The sequence below is a fragment of the Opisthocomus hoazin genome, chromosome 6 (assembly GCF_030867145.1).
Source record: "Opisthocomus hoazin isolate bOpiHoa1 chromosome 6, bOpiHoa1.hap1, whole genome shotgun sequence".
Classification (NCBI taxonomy): domain Eukaryota; kingdom Metazoa; phylum Chordata; class Aves; order Opisthocomiformes; family Opisthocomidae; genus Opisthocomus; species Opisthocomus hoazin.
Window position 1 is genome coordinate 73,909,426 of NC_134419.1, and position 15,494 is coordinate 73,924,919.

The 15,494-nt window shown below is 45.2% G+C and overlaps 1 protein-coding gene across 2 annotated transcripts in view; it reads left to right on the forward strand.

Moving 5' to 3' along the window:
• GRK5 (G protein-coupled receptor kinase 5) overlaps positions 1-15,494 on the forward strand; it is a 171,371-nt gene that overhangs the window by 55,108 nt on the left and 100,769 nt on the right. For both annotated transcript variants that reach the window (XM_075423829.1, XM_075423830.1), the window contains exon 2: positions 15,187-15,282. In XM_075423829.1, the coding sequence (XP_075279944.1) occupies positions 15,187-15,282 (96 nt within the window). The remainder of the gene's footprint in view (positions 1-15,186; positions 15,283-15,494) is intronic.

Here is a 15,494-nt window from a genome sequence, read left to right on the forward strand (position 1 = left end):
CATTTACTAGCATGGAAAATGTAAAACAAGGTAGATGCATCACCTTCTACTTTTTTCCCGTGTCTGTGCTTCTCTCCTTCTGGGAGATACACATTGCATTTTTTAATAATTGAGAACATTGTCTTTTTAGGGATAAAATACAAATAATTTATGCTTATTTTTAATATCACTGTAAGCACTCTTCCACATCTCCCACGTTATTCTCCCATGGAAATCTTCCATACCAAGAAGCCTTAGAAACCAGCACTTATTCCAGAAACATCTGCACTTACAGTTTTGTGCAGAGGGGCCTCCTTGGTTAGGATCCTTATCTCTCCCTCTCTCAAGGGGCTTGTTTAAGGGCTTGCTGGCATGTGTGGCTCCCAATGAAGTCAGCTGGAGTAGTAGGTGCTTGACGTAGCTGGACTCGAGGCTGTTATGGTTGAGATCTAGTTCTGCTCTTGAGACACTTGTCAGGCTGTAGGGCAATCATTGCCTGTGTTTCAAGAAGATTAAAGAAACAAAAGTATGGAAAATAACTGAAATTCCTAGTATGGTAAGGCTGAAAGTCTAGCTCTTGTCTTGAAAAAAAATCCTGTGTCTTCATGAATATGAGCCACTTGTGTGTTTACTGGAGACAGAGGGAGGCTATTAAATCCAGCCATTCCATCGAAGGCAGAAAGCACGACTAGGACAGTCCCGCTTCCACCTTCCACCCATGTCCCCTGTTGCCGTGGGAGAGGCTGAGTGCAGGTGCGTGCCGTGCGAGGTGCAGTGCATCCGTGCCGGCGGCTGGCGAGCCCCAGCCCCAGCAGCGCAGGGCACCCTGCACTCGAGCCTGCCTGCCTCCTCTTGTTTCTGCGTGTCTTGCCCATAAGCACTGTTTTCAGCTGGGGTCCTGCTTTTGTTGTAATTTTAAAACGTAATTCAGAACCTTAGCTTCAGCGAGCTGAAATTATTTCCTTTTGCCCCCTTAGTGGGAAGGTTTATAAATATCGAGTTACACAGGAAGAAAATTCTCTTGTTATCAGATTGTTCTGTAGTCACTTTTCTTTTCCTCAAAAGCATAATGGCAAACTTTATCAGTGCTCAGTCATTTGTTTCCTATTAAACACAAGCGATTAAGATACTGTTTGGCTCACTGGGAAGGGTTACTGACCTGTTTTGTCTGTAAACGTAGCTTTAAATTAGGAGACACCTGAAACTGGTAGGAAGTGAGTATTAATTGGGTTCAAGTTCCATAAGCACAAATTGCAGTTTCCCAGTGGGATGTGATAAATAGCCATCACCAAAATAATATTAATTACATTATCTCCTAGAGCGGTCCCAAGAGGTGCTAAAATACCGTGTGTGCCACTTGGGCTTAGATGCTTAGACACGAAGATCAGTGTTTGCTGCTGCCTTCCTTTGCACAGTGCGGAGCGTGTTGCGTCACTGGGGGAGTTGGAGGAGATAAAGAGGCTTGGATCTTCTCTGTAATTGCTTGGGGTTTTGCTCTCATGAGTTTAAAAACCAGCATACCATCTAAAGCAATAGCTGAATTTCCTTTCTCTGCCCTGACACCCTGAAAGGAATGACAATAACAACCCAAAAAGACAGATTTTATAAAACACCTGAACAGAAAATGTTTCTTGCAGCAGACACTTGTCTTCCCTGAAGGTCTGTTCAGCTCTAGAGTGTTTCTTGATGCCACACAAGCGGTATGTATACCTCACTTATCAGAATCACGCTCTGTGCGAGCGGCCCCATACCTGGTCGTGCCCCTAGCACTGCCGTGGTGCTCTGCCCTGCACTGCCCGCACTGTCACAGCTGGCGTGGGCTGCACCCGGACTGCTGCCCTCCCCGAAGCAGCAGCTTACAGGCTGTGCTTGCAAAAGCCCCACTGATAATTTTGCTCGGCCGGTAGGACATGGGCCCCAGGGCTCATGGGCAGCCAGCTCTCCAGCAGGAACCTCCGTGCGGGTCAGACCACTCTCACACCAGGACTTGTGCAGCAGCCTGTCAGGCAGACTGGAACTGCTGAGCCTGATGTCTCCCTTAGCCCTTTAGGACCATGTTAAGTCTTCGGGGAGAGCGTTTATCCCCATCGACCCAGCAGCCTTCCTCCCTTGGGCATTAGTGAGCGACAGAAGCGAGAAGCAAGCAAATCTACAGTTCAGTGAGCGCTTGCCACTAACTTCTCCATTGTTAATTGAAGCTCAGCAAGCCGGGTTCACATGGGATGTAGGTACACCAGCCTTAGAGCTAGAATTGACTCTGACCTGATAATCAGACTTTCCCATCTGGGCTAGAAAAACATGAACCTGGTGGTTTGTTAGGGACATGCTGGCAGACACTTACAGACAGCAATACGAAAGGCACCATTATAATTAGCTCAGTCAGAGACTGAGCACATAGATTTACTTGAAAACCAGCATGGCTGTTCCCTGGTCGACGTGACCTCTGTGGAAATACACTGCTGAAAGAATATTTAGGCTTTAGTCACCTAATTCAATGTTACACATCCTTGTTGACAGTGTTACGTATTACTGCTGTTAATTAAAGGTATCAGCATGTACCATAATCAGTGGAATGACTTATGACGTAAGAAGTCACTTTATAGATCTCAGAAACTGACTGGTAGGGTGATACTGTATTTTTTAAAATTCAGAAAGTGCTTGTTCCTTGTTTATGTAGCTTAAATTAAACACCAGAGGGGTTCATGTATACTCAGAAGAAAAGGAAAGATGTGCCCTTCAATCTGCTTCACAACAGCTCAGAACTAATAGAACTGCCTTAAAACAAAGGGAAGCTTTCATCCTGGTTCCTGCAACTCCGCACGACAATCTGAATTGAAATGCGATTGAGCAACAAGAAGAAAGTAACTAAGTAGACCTCATTCTTAACTGTGGAAGAAGTTGCTGCAATCGAAAAGTGTCAGCCAGCTTCACAAAATGTCACTAACTGGATAAAAGTGGTCCCCTAGTATTTCCTGGTTTCGCTATTCCTCCCACAACGACACTTTCCACACAAAGATACATTGCTGAACAGGGGTTATACAGAACAGGGAAAGAAGAACTTTTTCTGGAGAGGGAAAATGTAAAGAAAAATTTTGGGTTTTATTACATGTTTTGTTTTGTTTTTTCCTGTTGCTCTCAATTTTTCTTCAAAACAGGAAGAAACACGCTCTGACTGATTGTTTTGATGCAACTCACACTCCTCCAGTTTAAATTTTTTTTACACTTGTTATATTCAAAGCTCTGGATCAGATATTTTTTTTAAATATAAGTAAACAATCTTTCTTCCCAAAGTGATCAGGATAACCCGTGGCTGCTCGACTGGGCCCAAAAGGTTCTGTTTTGTGCTGGAGTCAGCAGCGGTTTCCTACAATGACTTCGTCTGACCCACGCTGCTCTGATGGGCTGGGGCTGGCAACAATCTCAGCTTCAGCCATCAAAACATTCCTTTGTGGCCAAGTGCCCTTCTGCTTTCTCTGAAATATCTGGTGGCAGTTTTAACAAGAGGGGAAACAGACGTTCGTCACCATTAATTCGTCCGACAATTAAGCCGGTGATCTCTGACCTCGTGCCATTATTGGCTTTCAGAGCCAGGGTAAAGACCCCACAGATATCTGTTCTCTGTCATTCCCCAAGAGCTGCCCTAGTATTTTATTTACTCAAAGGCTTAGCTTTTGCCCACCACCCGTCAAATGTATATGCTTTGTAATAAAAATTGCTAATAAGCTGTCCCAGACAGTGACATTAATCTCCAAGCGAGGATAACAGCAAGCAAAGGGAACAGCTGGCTGTCAGGAAAGCATGTGAGTGGGAATTATACACTTATTTAGATTTATGTACATATTAGAAGTGCCTGTCCCTGGCTGCAGCTGCTTTTGGTGTATTGGGCTAGCTTGGGCATCCGGCACCACTCTGAAACAGAGTCAGGGTCTTCACACCGGTAGACGTGGGTGGTGTGGGATCGCTGCGTGGTGATGTTTTCTTCTCCTTCCTTCGTCTTCCAGGCTGTGACAGTACCTAGGTTTTGCTCTTTGCTGAAGTCCCTGGTGGTAGGATCATGGTTTGCCTGTTTCCACGCTGCTCCCAGGAGGCTGTTGGCCCAAATCAGTACCACACCTTGTTTTAAGTCTGGCCCCAGGGCTGCTGGGAGAGCAAGTGGAGGTGCAGGACTCTGTGAGCAATGAGGAAATAGTTAATCCATCCCTGGCACAAAGCTGCTGTTTTGTGTTTGTTAAGATGGTGCTTACCACTGCCAGCTCCCGGGCTGGGTGGGTGGGAGAGGCAAGAGGAGAGCGGGCCAGCTGCTTGCATCATCTGACGCTTACGCCATGAAGCCTTCAAGCCTCATTTTTCAGTCGCTGCGTTTGAAGCTCTTCATTAGCTAATCAGAGGAACCCTCTGCCTTTGCTTTATGACAAGTTTCCTCTTTTTTGTCTTCTACCTCCTAATTTTCTCTTTCTATTTCTGCTTTTCCTGTTGAGTCCTTCAACTGGTAGCTATAGTAACACCCATGAATGGGTGGCTGTAGTACACCGCTACGACCCACTCCCCTCAGTAAAGCTCTGCCGAGCTTTCACACGCCTGCAATGGCTTGGCACCCTCTCTTATAGGGGTTTCTCCAAACAACAGGAACAGTCTCAGCTTGGGAGCCGGCTCCATCCTGCTCGCTATTTGCGGCTGCAACCCGCAATATATTGTGGCAGAAGGAATGAGTCACTGGCAGAGCAATCTGTTACATCAGATAATCACAGATTACCTCCATTAACCTCAATCCCTTCTGTAACCTTTCACAATAATGATCCTAAGTGCTGACGCATACAATTGTGTTACCATCATGTCTCGGGCTGTCGGTGATTTTTGAGGATAATGTTTTCTGTGATTTTGGGGGTGATTTAGCAGGGTGTGACAGCGAGATCTGCAGAAAGGAGCTGTTGGTACCTTGTTGCTGGAAAAGATGATGAGGCCAAAGCCAGGCTTTGTAGCTAAGTAAGAGGGAAGTCTACCTCAAAGCTGACGATGTCGATTTGCATCAGCCCTGTGCACCCCGTTCCTCCCTTGCCCTGCCATCCACATAGTACCTCTTTCCTCCAAAGCCCAAGTGTGTGCCAGCACGTTTTCCTCTCTGCCAGCCAGTCACTGCAACTGGCAAATGCTCGCTGCAACCAGGCATTTCAGGGTGGTTTCATTCCCCTCTCCACGTTTCCTCTACGGAGTCAGTTTGTCATATATCTAGGATTTAATTTATGCTTTATGCTTGTGCCTGTAGCTGAGAAGCTGACATGTTATTTGACTAAGGAGAGCCGGGAAGATGGACAGGCTCTATAAAAAATCTGCTGTTGTGGTAAAGAAAGATGTGGCTGACCCTGATCCCAAACAGAAGGTGACTCAATCTGAGACACTTTGTGATGTTGGACTTTTCTTCCTGGCTGACTCGAAGCAAAAGGGCTGAAGTATTACAGAAGAGATGTTCCTCTGAAATGATTCTGGCACTACAGCCCATAGACATGTTCTCAGGAGGTTCCCAGCCTAGTTTTCACAAATTTTAGCTTGTTTACATCAACTGTCTGAAAAGTGTTGAAAGATGGAGGGTGAATCAGCCAGGCGTCACTGAAGGACACTTCTTATGGCTTTTGGGCTATCTCCCTGGCCTGTAAGACTGATTTAATGGTCCTCAAGACCACTGCAAATATACAGAAACACCACAAGATAAAAACGTACTGGGGACCTTATAACACCTCCTCAGTGCCCTTCTACTCAAGCGTCCGCATCAGCACCTTTGCTGGGCCAGTATCTCTGGTGGGATTAAATGTGGGAGCGATTCGGTAGAGTATTTGCACACAGAGGCAGCACAAAGGGGCTGCAGAGTCCCTTCGCATCAGGCTCTGTGTAGCTGAGACCTCTGTGTTGCATCTCTACACGTCTGGGGTCTGCCCATCTGCCTGCCAGAGAGAAGGGCTGAATGCTCAGGTGGACTACCTAGATACTTGAGGGACTTGCTTTTCTGCCTCCTTCATGGAAACTCTACGCTGTTTCTTGCTTGCTTTTCTGGTGGCTGCTTTCCTGACTCAGACAGAAACCATGTAAACTGAAGGAGTGTGCTGTTATTTATGTATGGAAAGCAAAACACATCTGGATTTCTGGGTTCTTATCAGAGCATCTCAAAGCTTTGCCGATTCCACCAATTAGGTGGAACTAATACATCAGCCAGGCCTAACAAAACAGCCTGTCTCAAATCATTAATTTTTCATGATGTTTACTAAAATTCTTTTCCTTAGCCCTGTTGGTAAGTTTATATAGGTGAAGGCAAAAAACCAGAAAAGAACATAATTCTCAGAACTTGGCTACAGACTGTTGATAGGAACACACTTGAATTCTCACCTCTCATCCAGCTGGGTCTCCTCCCCACAGTTCAGAAATACTCCTTATAAAACTCAAATGCCAGGAACACAGAGGCTAAGTTCTTTTTTTAGAGACTGCAGAACTATTTGCAGGAGAAAAAGCCCACACAGCTCTTTGACAGGGACAGACAGAACCCGCATCGTTCCCTGCTCAGGGCTGGGTTTTTGCATGTTCTCCATCTAGAACTGGCTCCAGAGTTTTCAGAAGAGCAGAGTCTCATGCATTTGCCTGTACCAGGGCCAGGTGTCCTTGTGTGTTCCTTCTGCCCATCTCGTGCTGCCCATTGTGCCGTTGTGTCGCTGAGCATCAGCATCACACAACGTGGGGCAGCAAATCGGCAGAGTCTTCCTAGACTTCTAGTCATTTCTCTCAGTGTCTAACTAGGACCCACAAGGCCCTTCAAGGTATTTTGGCTTTCGGGCCCAGCCCTTGGAACACTTGGGTTGCCTGAGGAACGCCACTGAATCCGGGAGCGCTACACATGCTCCTGGGCAATCTAGGTGGGCAATGGGCAATACATGGACTATATGTGGGCGATGAGTTGCGTTTGCAGGTTTGGGTTTGGAAGCATTGGTTAGCAGCTTGCGTACATGGAGGCATTGGTTAGCAGCTTGCATACGTGTTGCTAAAACAGGGTAATAATTATATAGACCAGGTCATAAGTTTAAAAAGCCATTGCTTAAAGAGGAGTTCCTTCCTGGAAAGATGTTATCAGGCCCTAGTCAAGCAGGATTTCTGGAGCAGGGATTTGCATTCTTTCTTTGGAAGAATGGGGAGCAGGTCTCCTACAGTCAAGGTAAATTACAGCTGTGCAAATTAACTTAGGGGAATTGGTAAGGAATGTGGGAATTTAGATTCGCTTGAACGTTCAGATATGCGGAGGCCACGTTCTGTCTTTAATTCTTGTGTGCTTGGAAATGTGATGGTTGAGAACATTTCTGACAAAAGAACCTTCCTTTCTGAGAATGAAGTTTTGTCAAAAATGAAAGGGTTTGCAGGAAAGCATCTACTTAAAAGAAAAAAGGATTTGCTTTTTCTAGCTTCTTTTTGACAATATAGAAACATCATTTTAACAAAGTAAAAAATGTCAATTTACTGTACCCATTTTGTTCCAATGATATAATGTATCTTAATACTCTATTTGATATGTTCTATGATAATGTTTTGACGTTAGAGAACTGAGATGACTCAAATGTTATCAAAATGAAATAGTTTAATGTCTTTAAGTCAGAATTTTCTAGAAATTTGAAATACTGACTCTCGGCTCCAGTTTAGAGGAAAACTTCACTGAGATGTTTACCATTTGTAGCAGGGTGATAACCTTTAGTCTCAACAGCTCTGTTCAAAAGGTTGGGCTCTCGTCTCTCATAGTAGTCATCAGTACTGAAGTGCTAGACAAATGTTTTCTGCTACCTACATTGCTGATGGATGAAATCTCTTAATACTCCCTAGGTTTTGACATCATAGCCTCTGCATGTTCCTCCAAGAGACCTTACAGGTCCAGAAACAGCTTCCAAAGGAGCACAGTGACTCCAGGTTCACTTGTTGCATTGTCTCTTCCACTTTTGTTGCCAACTGCAATGTCAAATACTATCCAGGCACCTTTCAGTTTGAAGCCATCTACTCAGTTTATCTCAACAGCCTGTTGAACCATCCAATACATGGTAACGCATTCCAAACACAGCTAAATTGCCTGGATTTGTGCCAGTAGCCTAGTTTACTTTGAGGTCAAGGATCAGAAGTTAAAATTTTGGGCTGTGCTTAATTTTACTATTTTAAATGATAGCTGGTTTTATTTGTATAAGATTTACTGTTGGTTTGTTTTTTCATAGATTGTAAATCTTCAGTATACTTTGTATCTTCGGGATTATTTTTGTTAGTGCCATAAAAGCCAGTGATCTCTTTCTGCTCATTCATCAGCTGCAGATAAACAGAACACAGCTAAAATAGAAGGCCTAAAAGAGAGAGACGTCATAATAGACAAACTAAAGTTTCCTTGGCAAGGGAAAATTAAACTGCATCCAGGGAAATCACATCACCAAACAACTCCCTGTTAACATGCACAGCAGCGAAACGTACACCCAGCATGGGTGAACTGGCCCACAAAACCCAAAGACAATTTGTTGAAATAATCTCCAATGTACATTAAAAATACCCAGTGAAGGATGTAGGCAGACTTGTACGGAGAGTGCCACAACCTACGATGCCCACTGGAAGCCAACAGAAAAAATTAAATGCGTATTTTTCAGTTTAGTTAAGATCCCTTCAATGTGCTCTGACTGGGCATAAAGATAGCTTATGGAAAGACTTCTTTATATTCCTAGGGTAGTACCAAAATGGCCTTGACATATAATAGACAAGCCCTGAGCATCAGTCTTCAAAGCCTAATCCCTTAGCTTCCTCCATCCCTTCAGGGGAGTGGATGTTCTTAAAGCATATTGTTAACATACACATTAAGATTAACATATAAAATGTGTTATTAAAGTCATGTTTCAGCCACTCCTCAGTATTTACAGTACTACGTGACCTCTTATTTAAATAATAGGTAGATATTCCTGGAATAAGTATTTGTTTATGAAGAGTGACTTCTATAAGCCAACATTAAGAGGACTTAAATACCAGTTGTATACAATATGTTTTACCCTCTGGTCCTCTAGTAACCAGATTGCAAAGCCAGCCTGACGCTGTTGGGGAGAAGCTTACATTTTTGCCGGTGAAATTCCCATCTCTGTGGTTCTGAAGGCTTAAACATGAAATACATCTGCTGTTCATTTCCAAAAAGCAATGGGATGTTTTACACAGTGGTTGTCAGGTTTATGTATTTGTAGCAATGTGCAGATGATTTATGGGCAAACATGCCGTGCCAGCAGGGAAGGTGGGCACAAAACCGTTCTCCTGGTCTGTGACTATTCAGAGAGTCATGTTCATCAGAAAAGGCTGCAGGAGATAAAAACAGGTTCGCGTAGGTAAGAGGAGCTATGTAACGCCATTCTCTGTTGAGGGCATGTTGTGGACTTTTTGCTGTATGTTGTAAACGAGAGCCTCTGAAGACTGGTTTGCAGGGGCATTGCGTGCCACTGGATGGTGGACACCTGCCTGCTTTTCAAAATGCAGCCTTCATACTCTTCTCCTTTTCCTTGGGGTGACGTAGAAGGGGATTTACAAAGAGGTTCCCTGAAGTCTTGTAAGTGCTTGCTTTAAGCACAGCTTAGTCAGGAGTATCATCTAAGATCTTGTAAGGATAAAACAGGGTTTCTGGGTTTTTTTTCTGCTTTGCCAGATGAGAAGGGCAGGATGAAGGGCAGAGAGGAAGTCATGCCTTTCATTCTTGGAAAACAAATTGTTTTTATTTGCCAGTACAGCTGAGCATAGGTGAGACTAACAGGAAAGAAGAATGGTAAACCTGGGTGAACTTCCACATGAAGCACGTCTAAGAAGGGTGGAACAGTTTGCCTTACAGGCTAAAAGTGTTAGATATGAAAAACTCTTACGGGAAAATGGTGGGCTATTTTATTTGTTCTGTCTCATTAGGAAAAGACACTCCAGGAAAATAAGCAGTTTAAAACTGGTATTCTTTTCCTTCACAAATACACGGTTAATCTCGGGGACTCGCACCCACATGAGGCAAAAGGGCATTCAGCAGTCCAGGGCATTTACCAGGAGCATAAGAACAGCCTGAATTCAGGTAGCACAGATTCTCAAAAAGATGAAGAAATCTTCTGCAAGCAATATACCTTCATGTTTTGTTAGCCACATCTAATTAATAGTGTATGGCAGAACGTACCTGCTTTCCAAATACTTTCAAAACAGCTTTCTAAGATCTTCCTCTGAAGCTGCCTGCGGTCTGTCCTGTATTACACAGAACATTCGTTTAATCAAATATGGCAATTCCATATATCTTGTATAGCTGCACACTTTGATGGCAGAGAGTAAAGGAAGGCTGGCAAGAGGAAGAGGAGAAAAAATGTAAACTTCTTTTGAGTGGAAATAGGACACTAACCATGACTTTTGGACTTTTAATATTTTTTGGAGTTTGTTTCACTGCTTCACATGCTGTGTAATCAAGGCCTTGCAATCAGAGCATACAGAGCTCTTGTACCCCTTTTGGGAAAGACTTGGATGAGAGCCTAGCTACTGTTGCAAAATGGAAGACAGAAGCTGTAGTTGTCCTTCGGTGATCTGTGGATAGTTTACCTGTGGATTAACTAGGTTGCAGATAATACAGCTGCAGGCGATGGAATGTTTCACCATTCTGACTTAGCCAGGTCTGGCAGCATGGGGTGTGATGCAGGCTTGTCAGCTTGGGCAAGAACAGGGCAAAATATGAAGCCGGCTTAGCCGTGCCTAGAAGCCACCTTGTGTGGTTAGGCATGAATGGAACATGCTACAGGCATGATGCTGAAATGAATTCACCCGTCGTTGTGTTTCAGTCTGTGTTATGGAATACCTTTAATTAGCTGAGCTTGATCCTGTCGTTAGCAGGATTAACAGGCTCAAGGCTTTGGCTTCAGCGCCTTGCTCTGTCTCTGATTTCTCATGTCATTTTGGAAAGCCACTTAATATCTCACTGGCTTAACAATATGCAACAATATGCAGGTGCTTTCCTACCTCCTCTATTAGGAGAGTAAGAGTATCCTGACTAACGGAGGCGAAAAAAAAAGTAGGCATCTTATGCTAAGGGTAGCTTCTGCTTGCAGATGCTTTACATGTGTGCCTCTGGTTATGTCTGTGTCCTTGCATGCAGAGATCAGAGCTAGATTTGCCATCCGGCATCACAAAACGATATGAAATATGCCATGTATTTTTCAGTAGGTAGGATGTAGAGCAAATGCTTTTGTTTCCTGTAGGTCTGGTTGACACATTAGAGAATTAGCTTCAGTCCCTGGTTTGCAAATGCTGAGTTGTGAAGTGAATGCAAGGGAGTGGAGCTTAAATTTCATGCTGTTGCTGGGAACTCACCTTTTGTCATCGTCAGCAAACCAAGATTTTAAAGCAGTCAGACGCTCCGACACCACATGATGGAACTCACATCCAAAACATGGCACGTCTGTCAAGTCTTGCTCCGAGAAGCTGCCTTGAAGATCGCAAACCCTCCTGTCCAGCACAGGCAGTGCAAAGGCAGCAATCAAGGCAATGTGTGAAAAGCTTCCCTTTGCAACCTGCACAATTACTGACCTATTCAGAGAAACCTCCCCTTTTAGCTCTGCTAGACAATTTAGCTAGCAGCTCAGCTGTCTCGCTGCATTATGTCCTTCAGACCCCCTGGAATTAACGTTTGGAGCCAGCAAACACTGCTGGCTCCACAAGAAAAGCTGAGAGCGGAAAGGTCAGGTCGATTAAAGCAGTTGATCAGAATCTTTAACATAAAGACGTCACAGGCAAAACAGTAACGCTACTTCACGCTCAGCTAAGAGCAAATGATTCATCAGGCAAGGCTGCTTATTTTTGGAGAATGGCCACAAAAGAGAAGAGAACACGCTGGCTGTATCAATCACGGTTGTAACAGGGGACCACAGAGCCCTTCTCCGGTTTTGATGGAAATTTAATGTCAGAAATACATCACCCAATGTAAATATATCAATGTATACTTTACATCAAATGGATTTTAAAAACATTCTGGCTCAGCTTAGCAGAATCGTTTCACCTCTGCACAAATCTCAGAGCTGTCATTTAGAGCAAAGGGCTATTTTGCAATGCTCTGCACAGCTTGGTGCTGCTAGAGGTGAAACCATTTTGTGAGGACTTCTGTGAAGCTGACTGGAGAAGCAGGTGCACTCTGAAATCTCCAGTGCTTTGGTCTAGAGGGTACACCTTCATCAAGTGAAGATGTACCAGTGCTGAGCAGATGGAGCCTAAAGGATGCTTTCATGTGGCTTAATCCTGCCACCTCCTCTGTCCAGAAGTGACTGGAAATCCTGTTCTAGCAAGAACCGCTGCCCAAGCAGCTGCATGCGTCTTGTCCTGCTTACAGTGCCTGCTCCTACCTTGAGCAGGGAGCTCCTGCCAGCCCCCTGCCAGCACCCCTCTCTGCCTATTCCTTGGTAAGAGCAGAGCGGGTCTCTGCAGGGGGAGAGGCAGCGGGCAGAGGTGAGAGGCACATGTTTGTACGTGGAGGTGGGATGAGCTGCTCCAGGAGCTGGCAGCCTGAGGAAGGGATCCAGAAATCCAGATTCAAACCCTGTGGCTCTCAAAGGGGTATCATTCTGCTGTGACACCAGTCCAGCTGTTTCCCTCCCTCCTTGCCCTCCCCTTCCTTCCCATCCCTTCCCCAGCGCTAACAAATATATACTTGATTCATTTCATTCCCATGGATGTTTGACGTCAAGACATAGAGCTCAAAGTTTACAAGATAAACGAGTGTGAGGAAAAACATGAAGCAATAGCTCAGGGAAGAAAATGCAACCAAAGAGAATGACTGGTGAAGAGAAGGAAACTGGAATTCCTGGAGGAAGGATCATTCCCCAGAGGAGCATACGAAGGGAAGGTGCAGAGTAGTGTAAGTACGGATGGAGGAGATGTAAGGGTAGGAGCACGTAGGAAGGTGACCCTGGAAGACAAGGAGAAGAGGGGCGAGTGGAGGTGGCAGCCTGGCAAGCATAAGCGACTATGCAGGACTGCAGGAGTGGGCTTTCAGGGAGATGAAAGCCAGTGGAGGACCCTTTGGGTTGCTGAATCCAACCCCTGCAGTTGCTGGTGACCACAGCAGAGCCACATGCTCCAGGAGAGCCAGTGAATGGATCATCACAGTGCCTACCCCACCCCACAAAATGCTTCTCAGTGCCTGGTAGCATACCCAAGACCTTCAACATGCAAGACCAAGTGTTGTGTTCTGCAAGAAGAGACCAAGACAGCCTTTCTGTGGTTGGAGGAACAGGAGAGGAAATGACTTTAGCAACAGTGTTTGGAGTGCACTGAAGAGGGGAGGTTGAAGAAGAGTGCATTATAGACCCAAAGGGTACATCTGCATTGTGGATTATAGCGTAGCGTGGAGGCAGTCGCAGCTGTCTGTGCTTTGCTGGAGGCTAATTCCTGGAAAGGGTAGCATAGCTGTGCTCCTGATAGTCTCAACATGCTAGTTCCTTTACAGCTAGTGCAGGTATCTCTGCTCTGCATTGCATAGTGTAGACATACAATAAATGCCTGTCAATAAGGAGTTTAAAATAATTCAAGGCAAGCTCTGCAGTAACAAAACCACTGCTCACCAAAAGCAAAGGCATAATAAGTGAGGTGCGGAAGAAGCACTCCTGCACCAAAGGTGTGATCAGAAATGCCCCACAGAGAGCAATACTTCACAATTTTTTCCAAGGCTCGTGTTTTCTCTGTAACGGTCTGCTACCTTTTGAGTCAATGCTCTCCTAATTTAGCCTGCAATATCATGTAGTACCCAACACACTCTCAATCTGTGATTGTGACTCTACCAGCCCCTCTACAGAATTAACTCAGCTCTGAATTAGTCATTCTACGTGCCAGTGCATGTAAAATAGACTCAAGTGAATCAGATCTTGTATGCAGGGACAGAATTGCAGTGAATACGGCGACTCAGAGAATCTCAGTCTTCACCTGGGCTTTCGTGTCTGGAGGGATCCTCTTTCTCTGGTGGCTGCGCGGCCTCTCTGAGCAGGACGAGCACACAAACAAGCTGGGAATGAAACCCCCAGCACCACACCACACCTCCTGCCCTCTGCAGTAATGCTGATATGGCAGTATAAAAAATGTGGAGGCATAAAAGAGAAACCCAGGGGAGGGCTGGAGTAAAAAAGTACTCAATGATAGTGAAAAAAAGAAGGCAAGAAAAATCTAAGGATGTCCTCTGAGGCTGAGTTGCTTTGGATCTGAGTGCCCATTTAGCAGATGGTGGGGGAGAGCACAAACAGCAAGTCAGCCTCCATTAGGCTTCCTTGGGCTGAAGGAGCCTAACCTCGTAGGCATGGTGTCAGCTAGCGATCCCAGCAAGGAGCAAAGCGAGGTGTGCTGGAAGTGCTGCCTTTACTGGTCAGAGCCCAGTGCAGACAGCATTCCCCTTGCAAGCTCCAACGGGGCACCTAGAGATGGCAGTGATGCCTGCAGCAAGGCATTTGTGAAAGAACATTGAAGAGGGAGATTCATCAGCATGGAAAGGCTGAGGGTCTTGGACCTCATTCAGCCAGAGCTGGAGGAAGCCAGCTAGGTCATTCACTTCGAGGACAGTCCAGTTCAGGAAATCTTAGGGAAGAGTGAGAAGGGAAAAAAAGAATCAAAAAGAGGTTTTCTCCTCAAGAGGATATGACATTAATTTTCTCCCACTTCTCTCCTCCTGTAGAAGGAGCAGTGACCAGAGTGTGTAACATCAGGGGTAACGCCGTGTTGGGGGTGTAGGCAATGTGAGGGGGGACATGGCAAGATTTGAATTTTGGTCTTCAGTTTCCAGCACTTGTTTTGGGATGAAATCAGGGCTCATCCCAAAGCCAGAAGGGGGAGATCCAGGTTGAAAAGATGGGAGCTGTAATTTTACGAGATTATTTGGCTCACGCGAAATGCCTGTCAATTGGGGCAGAGGTGATGCTGGAGATGCTCGGTTCAGCACTGTCATCTGAACTGGACCTGGTGGGCCACAAGCCTGAACTCCCAACTTTCAGCAAGCTGATCTTCTGCCAGTTGCCGCCTCCTCGGTCTTTTTCAGCCCAGACAAGCTCACATTTGAGCTGTGTATCTGCCCACAATGTCTCAACTTTAATTATTAACGATATGCATAAGAACTGTGTCTGAGCTGGTAATCTCTGGGCTGGACATAGTCCCCAAAGCAATCTAATCCTGATATTTCTTTCTCTGCAGGGGGTGGAGGGAAACGCAAAGGCAAAAGCAAAAAGTGGAAGGAAATCTTGAAATTCCCTCACATTAGCCAGTGTGAAGATCTCCGAAGAGCAATAGGTAAGAGCTTTTCCCTTCTTTGGAAGTATCTCACAAATGAAATGTACTATTGAAACTGGTTTGGCAGAGCGACGTTAAAGGTACTACCCGTTAAATGAGACCAGTTTAGAGATGGGTATGCTGTGCATATACCTCCCACGATGCCGCCGTGCAAGCTCACCATTTTCTGGTTCCAAACACGGCGCTGTGGATCAAAGCGTGCTGTGATTCTA